Source organism: Eleutherodactylus coqui, chromosome 3 (genome assembly GCF_035609145.1).
Source record: "Eleutherodactylus coqui strain aEleCoq1 chromosome 3, aEleCoq1.hap1, whole genome shotgun sequence".
In the NCBI taxonomy this organism is placed as follows: Eukaryota; Metazoa; Chordata; class Amphibia; order Anura; family Eleutherodactylidae; genus Eleutherodactylus; species Eleutherodactylus coqui.
In genome coordinates, this window is record NC_089839.1 from 175,070,167 (window position 1) to 175,097,282 (window position 27,116).

The 27,116-nt window shown below is 41.0% G+C and overlaps 1 protein-coding gene across 14 annotated transcripts in view; it reads left to right on the top strand.

Annotated features, from left to right (window-relative positions):
• FLNB (filamin B) overlaps positions 1 to 27,116 on the top strand; it is a 190,117-nt gene that overhangs the window by 126,422 nt on the left and 36,579 nt on the right. For 7 of the 14 annotated variants that reach the window (XM_066596580.1, XM_066596583.1, XM_066596581.1 and 4 more), the window contains exons 18-29: positions 181 to 350; positions 3,308 to 3,425; positions 3,531 to 3,793; positions 3,911 to 4,508; positions 4,604 to 4,777; positions 6,594 to 6,756; positions 9,111 to 9,271; positions 10,718 to 10,885; positions 18,891 to 19,014; positions 20,354 to 20,510; positions 22,796 to 22,985; positions 26,367 to 26,614. In XM_066596580.1, coding sequence (XP_066452677.1) covers positions 181 to 350; positions 3,308 to 3,425; positions 3,531 to 3,793; positions 3,911 to 4,508; positions 4,604 to 4,777; positions 6,594 to 6,756; positions 9,111 to 9,271; positions 10,718 to 10,885; positions 18,891 to 19,014; positions 20,354 to 20,510; positions 22,796 to 22,985; positions 26,367 to 26,614 — 2,534 coding nt within the window. Of the gene's footprint in view, positions 1 to 180; positions 351 to 3,307; positions 3,426 to 3,530; positions 3,794 to 3,910; positions 4,509 to 4,603; positions 4,778 to 6,593; positions 6,757 to 9,110; positions 9,272 to 10,717; positions 10,886 to 12,762; positions 12,853 to 18,890; positions 19,015 to 20,353; positions 20,511 to 22,795; positions 22,986 to 26,366; positions 26,615 to 26,860; positions 26,939 to 27,116 lie in introns of all 14 variants that reach the window. The other 7 variants (XM_066596575.1, XM_066596579.1, XM_066596577.1 and 4 more) reach the window with 3 other exon arrangements.

Here is a 27,116-nt window from a genome sequence, read left to right on the forward strand (position 1 = left end):
CATGCAGACTGGCTGGGTTTTTCAGTGAAGTGCATGCGCTGAGATCCGGACTGTCTGTGACGACGATGTATAAAGAGTCTGGTTTTGAGTTATAATGGCCGGGAAAGACTATTTTCCGCAAGGCCATGTAACTTGGGCACTCGCTAGATCTTAGGTTAAACAATGTCTTTGTTTTTTTAGGTGTTGAAAATGGAAAGCCCACACACTTTACTGTCTTTACAAAAGGAGCAGGAAAAGCCCCTGTTGATGTCAAGTTCAGTGGGCCCTCGCCAGCAGATGCTGTGAAAGACTTTGAAATCATTGATAACTATGATTACTCCCATACTGTCCGATACACTCCAGTCCAGCAGGTATTCGCAAAAAGAGCAGGGAACTGTGAATGCATAATGCTATTCGAACAATCCTGTTTAAAACGTTTTTTGCTTATCTAATTTGCCCGGCCTGTTTTTGAGAGAATGTGTAGTTATTTGTCAACTGATAAATGGCCCCACACTAAGCTGCTTGTGTGTACCTGGGTCCCATGCTATAAGTCGTCATATACTCTCCTCTCCCAGCTCCCTTAGTCTTCTGCAACGCAGCTCTGTCCTGTACGTGAAATGGTACCATTAAAAAATACAACTTGTTCCACAAAAAACAAGCCCTCATTTAGATATGTCATCTATGTTAGTGCAAACCAATATTTGCTATACGATATGCTATTTGGGTCCAAATTCAATGTTCGAGGTCAGCTGAGCTCAGGAGAATAACATTAAATCACACAGCATGGGTTGTGATCCAAAGTAATCTGTTTATTGATTGATAAACAGCAGTTTATATACTGACACATGATCTAATTACAATAATTCAAATCTATTATTCATTTATTACCATTCGTCAAAGAAACAAACATGCAAGATAAGGAATTTAACATCTAAGTTGCTGAAGGAAAAGCAGCACAGACAGGGTACTACATGATTAACGTCTCGGAATACAAAGGTACTTTAATTATAAACAGTAATTGTTTAGAGAGACAGGAGAACAGGACGCAATGACCCGAGACATTCAATCTAGGGCCTTGAAATGTTCTAATCATCAAGGTCCCTTCTTATTCTTCAATACGTTTTAGAAAATCTTGTTAAAGGGGAAAAGTACAAAATAATTGACACAGAAGATGACTACTTGCTCACAAAATGTCAATGCAAAGGCTAGAACATAAAGTCCTATTCATTTCACGAACACCTGAAAAATAAGTTAGGACTTTTTTGAATGTGAGAATGCTGAAACTGTAGAATGTGACCTAGGTGTAATCAATAACCTTTGGTCTTGAAATGGCTAACTGCTTGCTACAGGTGAGCGGCTTCATATGGATATTTAAAACTATAAATTCTAATTGTATAGTCCTGCAGCAACCACAATGCAGTCCTGAAACCACAAAACCCTTGAATGGAGAAGTGAAAAGGGATGTATTTGGCGAATGGGCTTAGCGAATCACAACCTAGTTAATTCCTTTTAATGTAAAGTATACATTCTCTAAAACATGTTATGAGACTACAGGTTTGTAGGATAATGGATTCAGTATCCCCTCATTTAACCCATTTAACCTCAAATGCCCCCCCCACCTTCAAACCCCCCATAAAACAAAAAACTAATAATTAGAGAGAACATGGTTGAGTATAACTTCTGATTATTTTTGATAACCTATAGCATGGAGGCGACAGATCAGTTTAGTGTTCCTTTTAATTATAACTCCATTAGAGAGGTGTCTGCTCCTTTTTTTTTTTTTTTTTTCTTTTATATATAACACATTTAGCTGGAGAGCGATGACTGGAAAATGTATCTGGCAAGTTACAATTGAGTTGTTTGAGCTGTGTATATATATTCCAGCTTTTTGGCAGCCATGGGGACATTCATAGAACATGTAGCACGTGCGCCAAAGCGTACAAAACAAGCTTGCTGTGTTGTGCGTGAGCCAACAATTTGTAAGAGGACGCTAAGAAATCCAGTTTGTGGGCTGCTGTTGTCTACGAGCCTGTCCGATGTGATTCTGCAAATAAACGTTATGGCTGTTCTTAAAATGTTTGTTTGTTCAGACCAGAAACAAGATTCCCCTTCTTAAGACTCAACTAGAAACACTTGTGGCAATAAGGAATTTTAATAGTGTTTTTATGGTTCTTAGTCATTGCTTAAAAGTAGGGAGCTTATAGCTAATGCCACTTGAAATTAATTTTGAGGCCTTTCTCGTAGTAGCCTGAAAACTATATAACCTTGTATGTATGTATGTATGTTATATCTCTATCACTTCCGACTTTGGTTTTACCAAACACAGGAAATCTAAACTGTCGGTACACATTTTATCAAGGGTGTCCCAACAAAAGAAGTCGCCAGTTGAGTTGTAACCCTTGGTTGAGATGCTGAACCACTTGATCAGCTGATAACACCAGAAGAATGGCCAACTGGCAAAAGTTGAATGTAATTTTAAGGGAACCTGTCGCCAGGTTCATACTGCCCAAACCACAGGCACCTTGATGGAGGACAGAAATGTTACACACTGCCCTTGTAGGTTTTATCCCCAAACTTTCCAGGATCCATTCAGAACGGCACACTGAATCATTGGGGTGGGCTGCATCGGCCCCTACCCTGCCATGATCATCTAGAATGACTGCTCCCCTTCCTGCTTGTGTATAGAAAGTGTTCTCCCTCCAAGATGACTGGGGCAGGGAGAGGCTGGTGCAATCCGCCCCGGTGACTGAGCACCGTTCCGAGCCTAACTTCAAGGTACGTTGATCCTGAAACACCAGTGTTTCAGAATAAAACCTACATGGGCACAGTGTACATTCTTGTCTTAGACTCTTGCTGCCCATGGTTCAGGTAGCATGGACCTGAGGACTGGCTTCCTTTTTATTGTGATACATGCTCATGCCCAGCTTGCCAATATAGGCATTCTGGCAGATATTATAAAGCAGGTCCTAATCGTGGGATTCTCTATTATAGCTTACAAATATCTTAATATGACCATAGAGACAACGCTTTTATCATTTAAAGGGTTTTCTACATTACTTTAAGTTTGCTAAACAACCACTTTGTCCTTCCTGGTTGCTGCTGATCTGAACATGTGACTGTTTCAGCCATGGAAGATCACTACTGTGGACAGTGATTGGCTGCAGCAGCCACATGTTCTGGTCAGCAGCAACCAGGAAGGACAAAGTGCTTGTGTAGCAGCTTTCAGTAATGGGGAAAACCCTTTAAATGTAAATATTAAAAAAAATATTTTTTTTTTTTTTTTGAACAAAAATAACACTTTTTTTTTTTTTTTTTTTTTACTTTCTAGGGCAAGATGAAAGTAGATGTTAATTATGGTGGGGACCCTATTCCCAAAAGCCCATTCTCTGTCGGGGTTGCTGCTCCTTTGGACCTGAGCAAGATAAAGATCAATGGACTTGATAGTAGTAAGTAGAGATAATGATTATTTATTCATGGGCATTTGTTTTGTGTGTGAAATCATTTGCAGATGTTTGGTGAACATCCTGTTAAGTGTGGCTTTATTCCTACAGGGGTGGAAGTTGGTAAAGACCAAGAATTCACCTTAGATACTAAGGGGGCTGGTGGCCAAGGCAAAGTGGATGTAAAGATTACTAGTCCGACTAAGAAATCTGTTCCGTGCTTGGTGGAGCCTGTTACCGGCAAAGAATGCAGTTCAGTAAAGTATATCCCCAAGGAAGAAGGTGTTCACAATGTGGAGGTGAACTATGATGGACACCCACTACCTGGAAGTCCATACAGTGTGGAAGCCACCTTACCACCTGACCCCACAAAGGTAACATGAAATCATATGCTAGTTTCCAAAAAACTGTTTTACTTTTCATCTTGATTGTTGACTAGCAGATGTTTTTCATATGTGATCTGCCCATGAATAATTTATTTAATCCCCTAGGTTAAAGCATTTGGACCTGGTTTGAAAGGAGGCCTTGTTGGGAAGCCGGCTGAGTTTACAATTGACACTAAAGGAGCAGGAACTGGAGGTTTGGGCTTAACTGTTGAAGGACCTTGTGAAGCCAAAATTGAATGTTCTGATAATGGTGATGGCACCTGCTCAGTTTCATATCTGCCGACTACACCAGGAGAATACTTTGTGAACATTCTCTTTGAAGAGACACACATTCCAGGGTCTCCATTCCAAGCTGACATTGAAATGCCCTTTGATCCTACTAAAGTTGTTGCCACTGGTCCTGGCTTGGACCATGGTAAGGTAGGGGAGACTGGCTTAATTCATGTGGACTGTTCCCAAGCAGGTCCTGGAGTGCTCACAATGGAAGCCGTGTCTGATTCTGGCTCTAAATCTGAGGTCTATATTCAGGATAACAATGATGGAACCCATGCTGTCACCTATGTTCCATTGTTTGCTGGCATGTACACATTGTCTATGAAGTATGGAGGAGAACAAGTGCCAAAGTTTCCTGCTAGGGTTAAGATTGACCCTTCAGTGGATACCAGTAACATTAAAGTATTTGGACCTGGAGTTGAAGGGGATGGTAAGAAAACGCAATGTATCTTGTAGCGCAAAGTTTAATTTTAAAACTATTTTTGAGGAGTCAACCATATTCAATGAACATATCTCATTGCACAGGTGTATTTAGGGAAGCTACTGCCGGTTTTACTGTGGATGCCCGCCCTCTGACTCAAACTGGGGGAAAACACATCAAAACAAAGATCTCAAATCCATCTGGGTCATCTACTGATTGCCAGATCAAAGATAATGGTGATGGGACTTATGAGGTGGAGTACACACCCTTTGAAAAAGGTAAAATGTGACATGAGCACTGTCATTTTACAGATGTCAAGACCTTAAACCGTGCCGACCTTAGGTTAGATGGCTCCCTGTGCAAAATCTTACATGGCCCTAAGGAAGGGGGCGCTGGTGGCATTGGCATGTAAAGTTTGCACCCCAACCTCCGGTTCCCAAGTTTTTCACAATAGTCACAGTGCAGTAAAAAACATGTAAAATTGTTCTATGGGTCAATACGATTTACATTATGAATACCAAATTTATTATACTTTAGTGTTTATTTTTATAATTTTTTTTAACAAACTGCTCTGTGTTGCCATATTCTGAGACACATTTTTATTTTTTCGTTGATTGGGCTGTGATTTCTTATATTGCTGTTGGGTGAGCTGTAGTTTTTTATTGGGTTTCCCAAAATGGTACTATGTGTTTTTGATCACTTTTATGTTTTTTTTGCTTTAAAATTTTTGAGAGCCAGGATAATAGGGGGGAAAAAAGTGTCTGTCCAGTACGTTTTTCTTTTTTCACAGCCTTCACTGCAGGATAATTCTTGTAATATTTTAATCAGACTTTAACGTATGTGGCAATACCAAATGTGTGTTTTGTTTTTTTTAACATTTTTTTATGGGAAAAATACTGCAATGCTTAAGTATTGCAGTATATAGCAATAGCATCGTCATTCCACCTTTCCTTCCCGATTGCTCTGCGAGAGGGCTGACTGGGCATGGGAAGGGAGTCGCTCCCTCTTGTCGACTCTCTAGATGTGCAGTCAGCTTTGACTGCGGCATCTAAACAGTTAAATGCCATGATCAGAGATAACTCTGATCATAGCCTTTTTTGCCAGCTATAAAGTGGCTGATAGCCACCAAATATTGAGCGGATTGTGTTTCCAAGCTCACTCCATAAACTCTTCATGACTATAAATTAAGTTATAAGCATCAAAAAACACCTATCACCTGTCCACATTATAGATAAGTCTGATTAGTTGGGGGTGTGACTGCTGAGACACCCACGATCCTGAGAACAGGGGTCGCATGTTCCTCTCTCCTCCTCACTGTGGGGGTGCAGTGAGCCCTCAATGAGGAAGAGATCGACTGGAAAGGTGGTCACGCCTGTGTGGTGCCACTCCATCTTCAATGGGACTGCTGGAAATGGCTAACTGCCTGTACAGTCCTCTTGAAATGAATGGAGCAGCGCCTCACATATGTGACCGCTGCTCCATTCAATCTGATGTCACTGCAGATGGGTGCAGTAAGCTTGCAATGACTAGAATGGGGGACACGGGACCCCTGTTCTCAGGATTGTTGGGGTCTCAGTGTTGAGGACCCCACCGATCAGACTTTATCACCTATGCTATGGATAGATGATGAAAGTAGTTTTTAGTACAATTCCTTTAAAAAGGGACATGTATAAAAGGTACTGACAAGGTATTAACAAATGCAAGGTTGACCTTGACTAGATATATAGATGTTGCTGTATTCATGGACGTGCAGCTTCAAGTCAGACGACTAACGTCATGAAGAAAAAATGCAATATATACACGCGGTATCTGATTACTCACCAGCTGCTTGAGGACTGAACAAATAGAAAAAGTGGTTTGTGTTTGTGTTACTGCTGGTGCACTAACCCCAGACCGCAATATGTTTTAATCCCATTGCTGTTCGGTTGCTGAAGTAATAAGTCTCTGAAATAGGAAACCTAAACAGGAAACTGATTAGGATGTGGAGTCATAGATCAGAGAACAACTCTTTAATCCATTTGTTTCCAGTCTAGTGATGCCTTGTAACACCTACAATGGCCAAGGTATTGCTAACTTGTATAATCTGTTCTTTAGGTCCTCATACAGTGAACGTAACCTATGACGATGAGCCCGTCCCTAGAAGTCCATTTAAAGTTGGTGTGACGGAAGGATGTTTCCCTTCACGTGTAAAGGCTGAGGGTGCAGGGCTCAAGGAGGCTCTCACGAACAAAACAAATGCCTTTTCTGTTATAACCCGGTAAGAAATGGCCAGTAACCTGACCTGCAATCCTAGTAGAAGTAGGTACAGTTCAGATAGTGATCAGTAGGCCAAGACTGCATTATGAAGTGCTCGCTCATTGGTGGATTGGCCCATTAGACGATGCTCTTGCACAATGATGATTTCCAATGGTCAAGCAGAAGACTTCCCTACTTGGAGCTGACTTTGAACTTAATTGCTTTGCACTAGGATCCATTTCTTATAGTATAATTCAAAAAACCCAACTAGACCTGATTGAATTCTGTGCTTTAGAAGATTGGGTTGCCTATGGACTGTAAAATTATTCTGGGGGTCCACTGAACAATTACATGTTAACATTACCTATCTAAGATGCTGTACTTTGCACATCAGTATGTAGGTATACAGCACAGTGTGCCAGTAATGGGATGAGGGGAGCAGGGGGGGGGGGGGGCGTCTGGAAGCCAGTTCAAACTGATTTTGTGTATGCAATAGTGTATCGTTCTGTATAGATTAAAGCTCAAGTTAACATAAGGGTTTTGTTGTTGTCTAGCTGTTCAGTCATGGGAGCAGCTATATGGAAAGACTTACGTTTTTGTGCCCATAGATCTGCATTGAAACTGACAACCTTCATTTTCAATCCCTTTGGTCAATTTTCCGTCTCCTTTCCGTTTCTAAAACCTGATGCAAGAGAGCTCTTGTTTCCAGTTAAAAAAAAATGAACCAAAACGGATTGCTGTCAATGAAAAAACAGAAGCAATGTTCATAAACATTGCAAACGGAAATCTATACAATGGCTTCAGTTTTTTTCATTTTCTTTCAGTTTAGCTGTTCAACAACAGAACAGCTAGATGGGTTCAGGTCACACCAGTGTTTGTGTTTCCAAGTCTAGACTCTCAAAGCGATTTCTTCTGGTGAGGCTAAGGAACCCTATGCTAAAGCAGAATCTGGAAGCATTGCTTCTGTGAACAGAGATCCCATCCCAATGTGTGTCCGTAGTGAGATTATTATACAACCAGGTTAGTTCCCAATTGTAGTTTTGTCAATAATCGAGGAAAAAAACTGATTTTTTTAAAGTCCCATTGGTGCCCAGATTACGCTGTCTTCAGTAGTGTGGCTTAGCTATAGTAAACGCTCTAATATGTGAATGAGATCATGTTGTAAAGTACATTTACCGTATTACCTTTTTATAGTTAACTTTTTACTATGGCTTATCAACTTTTTAAGTAGAATTAGGCTTTGGATTCAGTTTGTTACAGCAGTGACTGATTATACCTAATATAGTAGCACTTACCTTACAATCTAACTTTATGGCTAACCATAATACATGAGTTAGGTCATCTAGAGCCAACTTTTTGCTAGGGCCACTCTATTCTGGCATATAGAGGGCAATCTCCTGAGTAGAGCCCCCATCTTATCAATATATTTTCATAGTGGTGTATGGAACAATGTAGTCTTTTTGTGACAATAGCTTTCACTTTCATTCATATTAAACTATAACTTATTGAATTGTAGTTAGTAACACAGGAAGGCTGCTTTAATGCTGAAAGTATGTACAAACTTCAGCAATATGCACTTAACGAAATTAATCCCTTTTCTGCGGTTAGTAGGCAAACGTGTAGAATGCAAAATATTACTTTTAGGGAACTTTTTTTGGTTCCTTTTTAAAGTTGTCCAGGCGTACTGTGCTGCCAAATCTGACATCAGGTGTGGAGAGAATCAACTGCCGGGGATTTCTGGTTGCAAGGCAACAGTTTAACAGAATATCGTGTATGGGTCCCAGTAATTAGAAAATGACCCATGCTCAGTACTGGCTTGTGTATTAAATAAATTAAAGGGGTTGTACCCAAATCTAAAATTGTTCCCTATCCATAGGATAGTGGATAACTTTAATGTAGGTCCCATCGATCTGCACATGAATAAAACGTCTGTTGCACATGAGCACCATTGCTCAATTGAGCCGCGGCGTGCATCTGCAATCACTGCTTCATCCATATGGGAACTATTGGAACACCTGTTCTCAGAACCGGTCAGGGTCCCAGCGGTCTAACTCCCACCAATCCTAGTTATCCCTTATCCTGTGGATAGGCGATAAGTTATAGTTTTGGTACAACTCCTTTTAAAGCAGCTCCTGCTTATTGCTTTTCTTACATTTTATATATTTCTGGTTTTGGTTTTAATTACACTCATTCAGTTGCATAAATGTCAAACAATAAAACATTCAATAGTTCTGTCTAGTTGACTTTATAATGAACTTGTTCTAATGGAGTAATAGACCATTAAACTCCACATGAACTTGCTGGTTTATGCTGGGTCAAGTAAGAAGTATTGAGGTTAACCTGTTCTATAATGACACGCTCAACGTCTTGTTGCAGAGGTGCTGGAATTGGTGGTCTGGGAATAACAGTTGAAGGTCCCTCGGAATCCAAAATGTCTTGTAAAGACAATAAGGATGGAAGCTGCAGTGTAGAATATATTCCTTATGCTCCAGGAGAATACGACGTTAATATCACGTATGACGGAGAACACATTCCAGGTACGGAGGTTTTGTGGTAATTGGCCTGGTCTTTCCTGTTATAAATAGTAAAGAAGTATTTCCCTGTATAAGTTACAACCGTGGTGTATTAACCTAATAAACAGCACTGTCTGTGGTCGGCCGCTCACATTTTATGGGATACATATTTATTACTGTAATATTCTATCCAGTCTGTTCCATTTATAAATGGACCAGTGACGGCATGAGCTCACTTCATGTCCTGCTTGTGGTTTTCCTCTTGCGCTGTAATTAATGTCTTACTGGTTTTATAGTTCAGAAAGGATGTGCATTAGTGGTGGTGGGAGGGGCAGTTACACTGTATTTCAATGGAAGGTACAAATACCCCTACATGGACAAGAGTTAAAAGGTTGTCACTAGAGGCAACACCTTCCAAGATGCGTCAGCAGCCATCACCCGGTTACCCTTCTTCTGGCTTTCCCGGCAAACTACTGATCTTGCTGGGTTAAGTCTCGGTCAGACGCACATTCCGGCCACTGCAGGGAAAATATGATAATACGTGGTGCTCATTCAGATGAAGCCATACAGGGCATTTCAGGTCCACCACAACATGAGTTGCCCGTATAGAGGGGCTCATCATTCTGCATCGTGGAGGGAGGGACTCCCCACTATATCAGTATGCACTTATGGGGCATATGAACAAATGTCTTCATGGAAAAAAAAAACCTCAATGCTAAATTTCTGACTGTCTGCAGTGAACACCATCTGTAACAAGATTTAAAGCTCCCCATAATTGTGCCTGCAGACGGAACAAATTTTAATTTTAAATTGTTGATTGCATCAGACGGATCCTTTCAGAATGCCACACCAGAGGTGATCAGCAGAGTCTGACACATTAGGACATCTCTAAGACTTTAGCGGGTACATACCACAGACTCTGCAAACTTTATTTTATTCCATTTATATAGCACATATGTATTCTGCAGCACTTTCATATCACTTAATATTGGGCCATGTCCCCATGGTGGCTTGGTCTGTATTCCGGTTTTTGGACTGGTAGGAAACCAGAGTCCTTGGAAGAAACCCACTCAAATGCGAAGAAAACCTACAAACTCCATGCAGATGTCCTTTGTTGGTTTTCAACCCTGGACTCCAGTAATTTTTGCCTTGCTCTGCTAACCACTGAGCCACTATGCTGCCCATATAGGTGTATGTTTTATTGCTCTTGAGTCTAGAAAGGAAAGAACTGCTGCGTATGAGGCTTAGTCTGGTTAAATAACTTGCCAAAACTAACCCTTAATTTATACGTTAGGTGCCGTTGAGTGGGTACAGATGCACCCACTAATCTCCATTTAATCTTCACTAATCCCTTCTGGATTTTGTTCAGACTTCAGAATAAATTATCGCTCCTTGCTACATAATCGGACTAATTGTGTAGTCTTGTAATCACGGTGATGGAATGTGCTGAGTCTGTCTTCCATGTTGCAGGTAGTCCATTCAAGGTCCCTGTAAAAGATGTCATAGATCCCAGCAAAGTGAAAGTATCGGGCGGTGGACTTGGAAATGCTGTCCGGGCAACAGTTCCACAGCAGTTTACGGTAGACACCAGCAAAGCAGGAATTGCCCCCCTCAGTGCGGTAGTAACCGGGCCAAGAGGTAAGAGATTGTCTTAGCATTACACTCATGGGTACAAGTTATTACTCTTTGGAAAGCTGTTCTTTCAACTAATTGGCCGTTGCATCCAATATTCGAAGCACGTCACATTTTGAAGAATCAACATCCACTTTGATAAAAGTACTTGATGTTTCACCATCATCAGTAAATTGTAGTAATTTACTGATTGTGAAACTTAGTAACTGAGCAAGTAAGCGATTTCCAAATGGATCCAATTCATATGAATGGTTAGGTAGTTGGAGTTCTTTTTCAGAATTGGCAGCTCTATACCACCACCGCTAATGGGTAAGAAAGCTACTGCAGCCCGGTTCTATAGGTATATCTTTAAAGGGCGACTCTGGCAAAAGCCTTTTTTTTTTCCATCCCTGCACCCTTCACCCGATTTTACCTATCACTTTCTGAATACTGCATGAAATCCCAGACAAAATAGTGCAGCGTGCTATGTTATCCAGCAAAAATTCTGTTAGAATACCAGAACAGACCCCATTATAGTCAATTGGGTCTAAGTCATGTCCAGCACTTACAGATTTTCAGTTGTTTGGATTCTAGGACTGAACCAAACAACGTAAAACATTAAAGGGGTTGTCCCGCGCCGAAACGGGTATTTTTTTTTTTTTAAACCCCCCCCCGTTCGGCGCGAGACAACCCCGATGCAGGGGTTAAAAAAACCACCCGCACAGCGCTTACCTGCATCCCGGCGGTCCGGCGTCTTCATACTCACCTGCTGAAGATGGCCGCCGGGATCCTCTGTCTCCATGGACCGCAGGGCTTCTGTGCGGTCCATTGCCGATTCCAGCCTCCTGATTGGCTGGAATCGGCACGTGACGGGGCGGAGCTACACGGAGCTACACGGAGCCCCATTCAGAAAAGAAGAAGACCCGGACTGCGCAAGCGCGGCTAATTTGGCCATCGGAGGGCGAAAATTAGTCGGCACCATGGAGACGAGGACGCCAGCAACGGAGCAGGTAAGTATAAAACTTTTTATAACTTCTGTATGGCTCATAATTAATGCACAATGTACATTACAAAGTGCATTATTATGGCCATGCAGAAGTGTATAGACCCACTTGCTGCCTCGGGACAACCCCTTTAATGATAGAGAAGAAGCTTAGGAAATTAGTCATGCTGCAACACTTCTGAGGAAAGGGTTAATCCAGAGGAAGAGGATGGAGGATGAGACTGTCACGAAAGCAGGTATCGAATTTCATAGGTGCTCAGTAGAGATGCAAAGCTGACCTTTGAGTGCATGGAGTGGAGCAATGATGCTCATGATCAGGAGCTTGTCATTGAATACACTGCACATAGAATATCTGGTCACATGACCAGTTATAATGCAGTTGAATTTCCATTCCCCAGTAGGAAACTTATACCACTGAATTTAGCTACTAGTGTGTGTGTGTGTGTGTGTGTGTGTGTGTGTGTGTATATATTTCCTTCCAGTCACCCACACGTGGTTTTGCTTCATCAGATTGTAATAACACTCTAATAAAGTAATAACCCCCTAGACCACCAAGAAAGAAGACCTTGCCCTACACCAGTTCATGGCATCAGCCCTGCTACTACTGTAGAACACCAGAGAACTTTTGATTGGTATAAAATATTGTATTTTTTTCTATCAATAACCTAGGATCGTCTTATTGTCCAAAAAGTACGGTGTGTATATATACTGGGGGTTAGTTACGTAGTGAATCGAGGAAAAAAAAATCACTGAGTGGCCCTTTAAAAGTCCAACTGTTGGGTTCAGCCACCGTACATCATCTTCTGTTTTAACTTGACTTTTGGCGCTGGGTTATTGTATGTCCATTCTAAATGCTAACACTGTACTAATAGGTGGTGATAATGACAGCATTTATTTCTAGTTAATGAGCCAGACTCAACAAAACGGAGCCCCTTGAAAGCCATTTCAAATTTCTTTAAAGGTGACTTCAAGAGAGACACAAACGAGCCAGGTTTGGACTTTTGTCATCTGCTCCAGGAACTAGTGCAATGTTGATGAGTGCTGATTGTTGGTCTATTTCTGGCTACTTCTCATTAGACTCAATGATTTTGTGCCGCTTGAAATCTGCCGATATTCAATAGTGGAGATTATAATTTACCTTAAATTTTAAGAGGTGCGTTCCCAAGTCTATAACTGGCTAACAATCCAATGTGTATGTACCCCAAAGACACAGCACTACTCTTCCACATGGTCTGCACATTTGTCAATGAGAGGGGTGTAAGCCATCGGCAGACAACTCTAGGAGTGACTTATCTCCTGCCGGAACGAAGGTTCGGGTCTGTTGAGATAGAATCCATACGGCTTATAGCAGTCTCCTAACTGTTATCTGCTTTCTGCTGTGGTTTTTGGCATGGAACCACATGCAGACGTGGCCCTATGCATAAGCAAAATCTGCATGCAGAATTGTGACACTGAAACGAGCATCTCTGCTTTCAGAAGTGACACTGTTGTAATTCTGCACACTGATTTTACTTAATTGATGGGACTAAATCCGTACGCAGATCTCTACAAAAATCACTGCAGATTGATGCGTTTTAAGAGGCAGAATTCACATGGAAAATGTGGTGTCTGCTGTCTGAATAGAACATACCCCAACTCTGATTGCTTAATTGACTTGTAGTAATTACATAGCACCAACATATTCCAAGCACTTTGCGAGCTGATGGTGTGTTCACATAGCCAGATAATGTGCGCAGGTCAAAAACCGCATAACAAAACCTCACATTTTCCAAGCTGCTCGTATGACCACTGCATCACAGAAAGTGGTTGATGCCTTTTTGCTCATGGATGACCTATATTTATATACAGTAATTTTATTGATAGTATGAGGAAAATGTATATGAAATCCGAATTTTAAACTTTTTTATCCAATACCTATTGGCATCCATACAAGCTGGTATAGGTAACTTTTATCTGATTTCCTTGGTATTTTCAGGGACCATTTGGATACCATTTAGGCCAATAGTGTCTGATTGAGAACTAGTTCTAGTATATAGTTCACCCTACTCTTTGAAACTAAAATGTGTGCAAGTCTTTGACTTCAGGCTATTCTACCCGAGCCACATCAATAGTTGCTGCTCTGTAGGGCAATTTAGCTTGTGTTACAGACCCCGTGGGAACGCACCTGAGATGCAGCAGGCTATCCTGTTGAATGGTGTTAGCTGACACATACTGTACAGATGATTGCTGGGCTGAACATGAAACAATCAGGTCCTTGTGCGCAGGATTTAACAAGATTGGGAAGTGAAAAGAAATTTCCGCCATCACTGGGGAATATGGACTAGTGTAAATCTGCTGCAGGAGCCTTTGTGAATCCACTCCGCGTTACATGGGCTCTTCTGTCTGTTAAAGTTAGTTTATAGGTCACCTTATATGAGATTAGTATATGAAACACTGTGAGATTAAAGTTTTTAGTCTTGTTGTTAACTCTGTTTTTGGAAGTTTAAGTTCCTCTCTTACAGTTTTAAAAGCTAGTAGGAACTTTGGAAAGTGTGTCTGTAGTTCAGATAGTGCCTGCCTTGGGACCGCAGCACATGGCTGTATTATGGCTTTGTTCAAGCTGCGAGTTGTAGGAAGTCATATACTATACCGCCATACATCTCTCATTACTCACAGAAGAGGTTTTCTGTTGAAGGAATAGAGAAACGTGCCACGTACGACTCCATAGCGGCCAATACAGGCTTAGCTTTTGAATGTATAATAGTAACATGTTTTACATGCCTAGAAGTTACAGATGAAGAAGAAATTGTCAAATTATAGAACAAAAGGAAAAAGAATTATCCGCTAATTGTAGTCTCTTTTCCCCAAAGAATCTCTCAAACTGAACAATTCAATCCACTTAATGCTTCCTAATGCGTGGCTCAGTGTGTAGGTTATCCATAACCGCTGGATCCAATAGCGGTTGAAGCAACGTTGAATTAAAGGGGTTGTCCTATGTTGGGAAAATCATGGCTGCTTTCTTCCAAACACAGTGCCACCCCCAGTGTCTGGGTTGTATGTGGTATTGCAGCTCACCTTCCTTGTACTTCAATGGAACAGAGCTAGAATTCCATGCAAAACCCCTTACGCAGAAGTGTGGCACTGGGTTTCGAAGAAAACAACCATGTTCCCTAACACTGGACAAGGCCTTTTGAGGGGCTGATGCACAGCTGATTTCAAGTCAAAATCTGCACTGTTAATGCAGATTTTGGTGTTTTTTATTTGTGTTGAAATGCTGCAGAGATTACCGGAAGCAGAGAGGGGTTGTGGAGCAATTTTAGGTTGTGGGAAGACAAGCATAACGTGTTTGTTAAAGCCCAGTTTTGTTGAATGTGCATGCTGATACCTTTCAGGTCTTGGTGTTGGCTGCTTCTATAAGGGATGTACTTCTCGGATAGCTCGCTGCCGCTTCTCTTGCAATCATCCAGTATTTGGCTTTGGGCATCGTGGGCTTTCTCTTTACTAATGACTTTGATCTTTTGGTGATATTAATACATTTGAAATATATATGTAGTGATAAAGCTTTCGAATACTAAGGACTGGTCTCACTGGAATAAATTACTTCATTCCATTAAGGGGACTGTCCTGGTATTGCAAAATGTCGTCTTTATGGAACATCATAAAGACAAGGACTATGCAGTTCTATATGAACTGTGTTCTGCCTTCTCTGTATGTACAGATGTAGTAGAGCTGAATTTGCCATTTGGAGGCTGCATTTTTTTTATGCATCATGACTTGCAAACTACAGATGAAAAGGTTACTACGCCAAATGACAAACTTACCTCTGCTACATCTGTAATTTTTAAATGGATTCCCATTTCCGCATGTTTTCTAGAAGAATATGCATTTAAAGGTAGTTCCATTTTACATTAAACTTGTAGATTACTTGTATACAGTAGTGTGCAAAAGCTTTAGGCAGGTGTGGGGGGAAATGCTACAAAGTAAGAATGTTTGCAAAAATAGAAGTGTAAGTAGTTTATTTTTGTAAATTAACAAAATGCAAAGTGAACGAAAGAGAAATGTAAGGCTGGGTTCTCACAGGGTGGATTCTCGGCGGAAATCTCACGGTTTGGCCGCAGCAAAAAACCGCTATATTTCCGCCAGGAGAACCGCTGCTGCAAAACCCACGGTGGCTTTGAAGCGGCCCAGCTGCTCGCTCTTCTGCTGCGGCCGGCGCTCCCATAAAGGAGAGCGCGGCCGCAGCGGGAAAAAAAATGGGCATGCTGCGGTCGGCAAATTCGCGCCACAGTGGCGGCTTCTGACGGCTTAGCCACAGCGGATTTGCCGTCCCGTGTGGCACATTGCTGGCTAATCCTGGGATTAGCGGCCGCATGCAGGTTTGCCCAGGCGACATTCCGCACTGAATTTCCGCGGCAAATTCGCCCCGTGTGAACCCAGCCTTAATCAAATCAACATTTGGTGTGACAGTCCTTTGCAAGTGTACTGAGAATTGGTGCTGTTTTTGGAGGCATATCGTTTTTGAAGGAACTCTGCAGGGAGGTGGTTTCAAGCATGTTTGAGAACTAATCACAGAAGGATTTGAGCAAGCTACAGCCACAGAAGATCTGTCTCCATGTAATCCCAGACAGTCAGGGTGATATCAGGGCTCTGTGGGGGCCGTATCATCACTTACAGGACTCCTTGTTCTTCTTTACACTGAAGATAATGACATTGGTTGTTTTATTGTACTACTCTCCCCCATTCTTCACAGCTGTCTGCAGACACTCATTGTACCACTCTCTACCATACTCCACTGCTGCCTGCAGACACTCATTATTGTACCGCAGGAAAATGTTGATTGGTCCCTCAGGGGAACTTGAGCTAGATGTCACTGACAGTATACAAAGTAACAGGAACTATTTTAGTAAAATATATATTTTTCTAGAAAAGATTGGAAATGGTGTTATTTTCAAACTCTCCTGGAGCACTACAAACCTTAAACTCTTTCAATGAAGGTACAAAAGTCTTAAAATGATTTCTATGTAACCAGGAAAGCCTACGAGCTCCCACTTAGTGCATGGACACAGGAAGCTGCTGTTTGAGCATTACAAACAAGGAACACGTTCCAGCGCTTCAGAAGTCTGAAAATAACTTGACTTCACTTGCATAATTATAGAGCAAAACTGTGCATGGGGTATAACGGGCCTAGGCGTCTCAAGCAAAGCTCTTAATCCTAATATGCTATGATTAAACGGGTTGTCTGCTTTCTAATGCATTTTTTTCTTTTACAGTTTTTAATTAGTTACAGAATAGTAAATCACAAAGTCTTCTAATATGCATGTTTTTAAGATTTTTTTAACATGTGCTCTCATCCCTTTTATTATACTAGTGCAGTGGCCCCATAGTCATGGACGTCAGTCATGTGACCCGCTAAAGGTATCCTGTGACTCCATGTTCAATTTCCACTGATCAGGTATCTTAATAGGTGAATTACGGAGGAACAGAACTTTCATCGTATTACTACCTGCAGTATCCTATCGTATCTGCTAGTGTCTGCAGACAAGCAGCTCTTATATCCTTCTGTTACTTCCGTATGCGTTTTTTTTGTTTTTTTGTTTTTTCAATTGACCCCATTAACATGGCAATATCACCTGGTGACAGTGGGTTTTCTCTTTGGGCCGATACGTTTATTAACAGCTGTTAAAGAGAACACTTCTACAACGGTCTCCAGGTGATGTCATGTCAACTGGAACCACAAACCACCAGGGAGGAGATCGTGAGGAAAAATATAAGAGCTGCTGTATATTAGAAAATTGTATGGTAACCTATTCTATAACTAAAGAAAAACTGTAGAAAGCTGACAACCCCTTTAGGAGCTTTGCTTGAAACGTGTAGACCTCTTATGTCTAAATGGAAAAATTGGGGGGAAAAAAATCGTAATGGCGTAAACTTTCCAACTCATGAAGATTGAAGCAAATGGTGAAAGTCTAACTTTTTTTTACTGATTGTTGCCCAGCAAAAAGAAGGTTTTGAGGCAAAGAAACCCCTTTCTTAAAGTGTAGGAGGCACTCTCCTCTTTACAAGGACACACTGAGTGTTCAGCTATCTTTCATAAAGACTGTGTCCCTTTCAGGTAAACTGAGGAAGGGGTTTCTTTGCTTAATTCAAAATGCATAAAATGCATTTCGAGGGAAAGTTGAACTTGTGCAATTTGCTTTAAACTTTATGGATTGAACGTTTGTGCCATTACTAGTTTGTTTTTTGTTTTTTCTCTCCTGTATCCATTTATTATAAACACATCCACCCCTACTAGATGTGGCGCACCTTCTGGATTGACAGCATTTCCATGATTCCTCAATCTTACTTTTGGATAAGCCAATAAGTCTCTACACAATGTTCTCAGGGGTAGCTCCACCTATTCCTTCTCTATACCCTATTATATCCTATACATAGTTTTACTCAAATGCACATGGAATACAATTACTTTCATACTTCTGAAGGGCTGGAACTTCCATGTCCAAAAGGAATTCAATAGTCTATTATAAATATATATGAAAGTGCTGAGCACATGTAACTCCTGAACTTCCTAATTTCCTTACATTGGCGATGTAAGGACACTCTGGGAACCCTTACTAGTTTCAACTTGAAGAAAATTTGTGTAAGGAAAGGGGAGAAATGGCGGAAGCATTCTATATTAACTCTGCTGCTGGGGAACCTCTGAACAGGTTACAAGGAACGCTTGGGTTTCTGAGGGCCCTGGTTGGAAAATACTGGTCCAAACTCTTGAGGGCCAAGTAATAGTGTATTAGAAGTTCACAGTAGTCCATGAGCTCAGTTCATTTAATCTTCTTATCAAAGACCATAGAACATGCTCAAAAAATTATCAGGTATCATTTTGAATTTGGAATATCTATAGCAAGTAACCATGCAAGAAGATTTCCCTGCTGGTTTGACTAGTATAATCAGTATAAACTTCCACATTGATATCTGTGTAACACACCAAGTCACTTTTGGTATAACTTTGGATCATTCTATTATCTTTGTATATTTATAATTTATCTTAATCCACAGGAGTTGTGGAGCCAGTGGATATAACCGACAATGGAGATGGGACACATACTGTGGCCTACACACCCAGCGTTGAAGGTCCATACACTGTGTCTGTCCAGTATGGAGATGAAGAGATTCCTCGTAGGTAAGTGTTAATTCTAGCTATACTACGTCACTTTTTCTGGCTTCTGAGAACTTAAATGGCAGCTGATTTCATTGCATTTCCAACTTTTTTTTTCCAATCCCCTTTTCAGAAATAGTTGCCTCTACAGAGCAGAAAAATGCTAAAGTATTACCAAACTTCGGGTATTTGTTTAACAAGCATGACTGTAGGTGAACTTTAAACCAAAAAAACCATTTATCCCAACCAGGTTATCCCCTTAACGGAGGCTTGACTAGAGAGGACGTAAAGGTTGCAGCCAAATGTCCGGCTGCCACAGACAGCCCAACCCTAGCATTATAAATGGCTCATGACAGGCTAGATTTTACATTGGGGCATAAAAACCTCAAATTACACCCCTGCTCTTAACACCAACACATTAAAGTTGTAATTCTAAACCTTATTATGGGATTCAGGTGGCTAAAGAAGTACCAAAATCATGGTAATGACCATTATGCTAATAATTTTCAAGTTTGGAACCTTACTAGGGCCCCTAAATATATATTTTTTTCTATATTTGTGAAGCCCCAGCTATTGTGAGATAACCTTGCTGTTTTAGAGTACGTTCACACCGTGGGCTCCGACGTGGATTGTCAATGACCAAATCTGCTTATGGAATTCCCTACATGGATAGGGATTCAGAATCAGCATCAAGTGACAAGTTGCTGCTTTTTCGTGCACGTGGATTTGAATTTCGCGCCAATAGAGTCCATTGGATGTCAATGGATGGGGTTTCAGCGGCAAACTTTCGTGATGTAAACCTGGGGTGATCAAATAACTATGTATAAATAAGTGAGGGGACAATACAAGCATCTCTCCCCTGATCTGTTTACACCCAGGACTATGACGGTAACGAGAGGGCATCCGCTACGTCTAGAGGAAAGCAGGTTTCATCACCAACACACAAAAGCGTTCTTTACTGTAAGAGCAGTGAGACTGTGGAATGCTCTGCCGGAGGAAGTGGTGATGGCAAAATCCATAGAGGAGTTTAAAAGGGGACTTGATGTTTTTTTTAGATGGGAAGGATATTACAGGATATTAATCTTAGGTTAATTGTTAATCCGGGTATACAGGCAGGTAGGAACTATTAGGGGTTGATCCAGGGATTAGTCTGATTAGTCTGAAAAATTCCTTCCCGACTCCATAATGGCAAATTGGCTCCTGCCTCTTAAGGTTTTTTGCCTTCCTCTGGATCAACAACACAGGAGGATAAACAGGCTGGACTAGATGGACATTGTCTTCATTCCGCCTGACATACTATGTTACCTACAGTTTTAGTGTCCTCTGTAGTGCACTTAGTAAAGTGTTGTTTTTTTCTTCACAGTCCTTTCAAAGTTAAAGTTCTTCCTACACATGAACCCAACAAAGTGACAGCCAATGGCCCAGGTCTCAGCGCTCAGGGCGTTCCTGCCAGCCTTCCTGTTGACTTTGCTGTGAATGCTAAGGATGCCGGCTTAGGAGATCTTGCTGTTCAGATAACTGTAAGTAATTTATTAGGGCTTTTTAAATTCTTGAAATGTTTCTTATTCCCATACACTTCAATACAAAGGAACTTGGATCTATTTATACTCTTAATTTATTATTGCCCCATCGGGATGTCCATTTTTCCGCCTAAAAACAGTTTTAAGTTATAGATCTTTTTCTGTAATTAAAAAATAACTGTAATCAATCTTATTCTCAAGAGATCAAATAAGCCCTTGTTTTCTTCTCTTCTTTCACCATATGTGGGGCCACATGTCACAGATAATGCCCCTTGGGGCCCTGGCACATGACTGTGGTAATCCTATACAGAAGCAAAGCTTCTGTGGGATACTACAATGCATCTGAAGGCACAATTCAGCAGGACACTAGGTATCTTCAGGTCCGTAATACGGAACTGTAAGAACATTTGTATGCTACGCGTGCCACTTAAAGGGCTTTTTCAGATAGGAAAAATTTTAAATCCTATGAAAGTGCTGGGAAAGACGCTAGTCTCAACCAATCCCCTGCTGCTCCTGTTCTGCTCGTACCTGGTTTCCCACTGCTCTTTATTTTCAGGACATGTGACCACTGTAGCTAATTGCTTGCTGAAGTGAGTCAGTGACTGGCTGCAGCGGTCACATGTCCCTCATGTCAATAACTTGTTTGCTAGCTTGCTGTAGCCCTGACGTAAGGCACATTGGAAAAATAAGGGCAATGGGGGATCAGGTGAGGCTCGCAGAATTTTTTTTCCTGTACTCTGAGCTGACTTCAAACTTTTTATTTCTTCTTCCCTGCCCTGATAACCCATTTAAACTGGTCAGACAAATTACTCATTAACTTGAGTCTAGTATTGGTAAAATAATGGGGGCTGCAGAAATTACAGTCGTAACTAGGCCCATATACTTAGGTGTGCCGTATGGCACCTTGCAAAATAACAAGGTAGTATATTGGGTGATTTCAAAAAGGATGGTGCAAAAGTAACAGATTTCTCTATCCATACTACAGCTGGAGTGTCACGCAAATTGACTAGGGTCACTTATGGTGCCCATATTTAAACATCTATAAGGTGCATTCAAAACTTAACGAGTTCTATCTTCGCATGTCACTGCAGCTGTTTTTACATGTCAGTTCGTGGAAGCCGTGACCGACCGAACTCCAAGTTCCCGATGTTTTACAAACATGAAATTTGGCACGACTATTCTTTAGGTCGTACATGTGAAAAGTAAAGGGGTCTCAACTCAATTATTTAATGCTGAGTGCAAAAGTAAGTGCACCCCTATGTAATGTACCTAATCTAATTCTCTAACTTCCCAGTGTCATACAAACATGAAATTTGGCACGACCATTCTTAAGGTCTTAAATAGGAAAAGTAAAAGGGTCACTACTTGATTATTCAATGCTAAGTGCAAAAGTAAGTGCACCCCTATGTAATGTAACTTCTCGGTGTCATACAAGCGTGAAATTTGTCGCGAGCATTCTTTTGGTCCTAAATGAGGAGAGTGGGAGGGATGGTACATTCTGCAGAGAGACATGGATATATGCAGCCTGAGGAGAATAGAACGCTCCTCTAGGTGTATACATATTTTATTCCTCGGTTACTCTAAAGTAACTGCGACTTCATAAAATTTTCTGTGTAAACACCTGTATCAAATTAACTCGGGTGAGGCCGGATATATCCGCTAGTCACTATATATGTGGAGCCGATGACATCCCATGTAGAGTGTATATTTAATCTAAGAATAGGTTATTCTGTGCGGTTTCATAATATACTTTTTATTTCTTCTGGAACATCTTTTTTCAGATACAGAGCTCCACATATTTATAAGGAAATATTTAGTACAAGGCCAAATAAATATTGAACGATCCTTTCTTCAAATTTATCACCACGTTATATTTTTGGGCATCAAACAAGCGCTTAAGATAGCTGTATATTTCCGCTAGTTGTGAGTGTCCACCATCGCAGGATGCTGGGGATTTAATGCTATTCCCTCTTGCTAGTTACCAAGTGTAAATCATGTGTAATGAGAAACATTGCTCTTTGTTTAGGATTTAAAGGAAAACTTAAGCCTGGGGGATATTCTCAGAAATCTGTGTAGATGGACAAAGGATACACTCGGGCAAATTCTCAAAACATGCGCTTGTAACTGAAGATGATCCCTTTTTGGCTTCCAAGGGAGCTGTAATTTTCATTTCTGTTTATTTTATTGTAAAAATATTGTGATTTGGGTTGTTTCTATCATGTGCATTTTATTAGGTTTTGGAAGATCGTTTTTAAGAGGGTTTTCTTTTTTATCCTTGTTGCTAGGATCAAGAAGGTAAACCAAAGAAGGCGCAAATCCTGGACAACAAAGATGGAACTTATGCCGTATCCTACGTTCCTGATAAAACTGGGCGCTACCAAGTTGCTGTAAAATATGGTGGTGATGACATACCTTACTCTCCGTATAGAATTCGTGCAGTGCCCTCAGGAGATGCCAGCAAGTGTACCGCTGCAGGTATGATCTTGACTATTACTGGAAATTTTTCTTTTTTTTTTTTTTAAAAAGGAGCTTTTGAGAATTGCAATACTCTCTTTTAAAGGGGTTGTTTCATCATTGATTGCTATGGGTCCTGGTTTGGAGACCTGTATTAAGCTGCTGATTTTAGGAAGTTGTCCTTGGCTGCTTTTCCCCTGCAGCGGCCACTACAGGCCAAATTAGTATTACACACAGGCATTTAAAAGCTATCTTTCCCTTTTTTTTTTTTCCTTGTGTTTTTGGGAAACAGACTTTTTGGAACTTCATTAAAAATTTCTGATTTGATTTTCTACGCTTGCATGGTTTTCCAATGCACTTCAGACTGACAGTATTTGCTAAGATTTTAGTCCTCCGTAGTTTCTCAGCCGCTCCCCTAACCTGCTTCCGTGTTAAGTGTAATTACTGACTTTCCATGACAGTGCCCGGGGTGAAGTAAAAGATCGTGCTGGTGATCGTGAAAATGATTAGGAGGACAGAGCAGAGAAAGCTACTATTACAAAGGGCTGTAATTTACTCTGGGTATGTTTCCTGCCATTATCAGCAGTGAGGGGGAGCAGACCAGTAGTTACTCAGAGGGGATGAGATAGCTGTGTAGTATTGCGTGAGCGTGGTTATTCTACACAGTCTATGAAAGTGAAGAGGGGAAGCTAAGCTTGTGCAGCTTCATGTGAGAGGCCATCTGATCAGGGTTGTGAATGCCCCCGAACCTTGAATCTAGGAGAGCCTGCAAACCAAGTGTGAGGCTTTCTAAATGCATGAGAAGAAAAACTCAATGCAAAAGACCGATAAGTGCATCATTATTTTGCAGGGACTTGTTAAGATGTGTATTGCTTTTTCAAGCACAAAGGTTGCCATACCCTTTAAATGTCCATTTATGTATTAACACTTCTAGCAGACCTAGTAGTGTTTATGGAAAAGGGTAAAACATAACAACCCCTTTTTAAACTTTCTTTTAAAGATGACTTCTTGCTATCAATACCTTAGATACCCTAATACAAGTGGGAACAATTACACATACTAAACAACCCCCTGAAGAGCCAAATGTAGAGACACAGCAGGTATTACATCTATGAGCTCTGTCAGTGCTACTGCTTGGCTCAGAAGGATCATGTCTCTGGCTCCAATGAAACCACAGTGTCATGTATCGTTTTTGTTTTCCTGCCAACGCTAATGAACACAACAATACTCGTCCTATTAGACAGACCCTGTAGCTCAAGTTCTGAGTAGATCGTCTGCACTCTACTGGTGTAACATTTTACTGCTGAAAATGATCAGTATATGACCTGTAAAACTGGTATAACCTGAATTCATGAACCTACACTAGTCATAATAACATGTGGTTATTAACATAACACAAGTGCTGGTGCATTGTCAGGAAACGTTACATTAGGTACTTGTAAAGCAGCTCTTAGCTGCAGGTTGGCAAGGAAACTGTGCCTGGGGATAAACAGAAAATTTTAGTCTCCGTTCACATATGCATTTGGAGCCTCTGTCGGCCCTTCTAGTATTTCTTAAGGGCTAGAACAGCCTGGTTTGCAGTATTTTTTTTTTTTTACCTGTAGTTCTCTGCTGCCCCTCCTATCTGCCTGTTTCGGGCCCTGCTTTTGGCCATCCAAGGTGGCTGCAGCAATGTACCTAATGCACTGTACTTGTCTTTCTGATTGGCAAGAGCTGCTCATGTGATCAGTACGGACCAATCGGAGAGCAATTAGTGGAATAGTAGTCTAACACTAGCAATGCACTGTGGGCAATCACGTAGTCTGAAGATTGTGCCGGCCATCTTAGACAGCCAAAAACGGAAGCTGGAGCCAGCAGATCAGAGGAATAGACTGCAGGTAATATATTGCCCTGCCCTTTAGGTCCTGAAACAGAAGTTTGTCCCGAAATGGAGGGTTGCATTTAATCTGCTTTCTGAGGTGATCATTAAGTAGAATTGCCATGGTTGCTCTCCTTTCAGGATAAGCAGTTTTTGTTTTTTTTCTCCCAAGAGCAGTCAAACCGTTAAAATCCACACCCAATAAATTATAGAGCAGTGCGTTGGTAGTTAGAGAATTGAAGCAGCCGTCTTGGACAGCTGAAAATTGGGTCCTTGACTTGTGGATCAGTGGAATTTTGGCAGAGAACAGCAGCAGGTAAAATATATACCCTTCCTCCAGTTTCGGGACAGAATTTTGTCCCAAGACTGGAGGATCGCTTTAATACATAAGTAGTATGCAGTCAGCAGTCCTACTAAGGGGATGTTCATACGGGAGATTTTTCTTGGAGGGGAAAAAAAATCCACTGTGAATTTGCAATAGAATCTGGCACAAATACTAGGCTGAGCCCCAGACTTCGGTTGCCCTGCCACAGATTAGCCCCATTCTGTGTGGCTAATATAATTGTATCAATAAGGGACATGTTGCAACTTTTTTTTTCTCCCCTCCTTTTGATGTGGAAATTTCTTCCATAGGAATCAGTAGAACTTCAAAGAAATGTTTTTTGGATCGAAATCCCCATGAACTCTAGGCCGAGGGAAAATACTTTTAATGATACTTACCAGAATTGTATCTCTTGAATCTACTGTAATGTCTATGTAGAGGATTTCAAGCTCTGTATTAGTAAAACAAAGCTCCGACTACTATAGAGAAATCTTGGCAAAATGAATTTTGAGCAAAATTGTATTCCAGGCTGGATATAAACTTCACTTTGTTTTGACATCTAGGGTTTTAGTGGTACTTGCTAGACCCATAATATTACTTCATCGTTGCCAACTTTATTTCTTCTGTATGATATAACAAGGCGGCTAATATCTTTTTATGTACAGATTTGGAAATCCACAATAAATTATAAAGAATTATAAGTGATGTCTGCACTCCAGAGTACTACTGTGGCAGTGTTCACTGTAAAATGATTATGGTGACCACAATCCATAAAAGCACAGCTTAAAAAAAAAAAATCATGATGACTTAGACCATTTCCAGTGTCTGGAAAATAAGGTTCATCTTTATGCACTCCCCAGGAACTTATACAGTTGGCAACCCCTTGTCCATACTAAACTTTAAATGGATTTTCTGGGACTTATACAATTTTAAAAAATCCTGCCCCTAATTTTTTTTTTCTTTCAACACAAATTGCATATGAACCTTGCAAGTCCCCCGTCCAGCACAAGAGCCCTGTCCACACTGCTCCAATCCTGCAAGAAGCTGTGGTGGTGACTAGATTCCTACACCTGCTCCTTTCTAGAACAGTAGACTTGTTATCTCTTATGGCAAATGTTTTCTCTTTTGTTACAAAAATGTGAAACTTCCAGTCACACCCCAAATTGAGAAACTCAGAAAGCGAATGGCGAATGTTATTTATAATGACTTTCCGTATTTCCAGGGCCTGGTATCCAACCTGCTGTGAAGACCGGTGAAGAGGTTGGTTTTGTGGTTGATGCAACAACTGCCGGAAAAGGAAAGGTGACTTGCAGCATACTAGATCCAGATGGTCTAGAATCGGAAGCAGAGGTCATCGAGAATGAGGATGGCACCTATGACATCTTTTACACCACTGCTAAAACCGGTCCTTATGTTATACATGTCCGCTTTGGTGGAGTGGACATCCCCAACAGCCCCTTCACGGTTATGGTACGTGACTGATATATACTAATTGTAGTGTATAGTGTTTGGTGAATGAACAGTGCTGTTGGTGTAGAAATGTTGAGTGATGCCTTCATGGTACCTTAAAGATAAAAACTCAAGGGACCTAGAAAATGTACCGAACACTTGAAACCTACGATTTTGTGACTTCTGCCCATACATGAGCATGATGACTGCGTTCTGCTTGATGTTTCGTAATGAAGTGTTTTTGACTTTTTTGTTCCACCACACTAGGCTACAGATGAAGTCCCAGTAGTGGCTCAGCAGCAACAGCAGGCTGTTAGTGCCCTTTCTCCAGGCTATGAACCGTCGGTATATATATTAATCTCTATATAACCTATCCTCTCTACTTCTAGGTTTGCTCCATGACAGAAATTGACATTGCCACTACTTGGGAATGCTTTAGCCACACTTGGCCATGTTGATTCATTTATTTACTATTGTATCATTCGGGCTTAGTGGTGGATTAGAGAGGTGGCAGAGTGCCTCA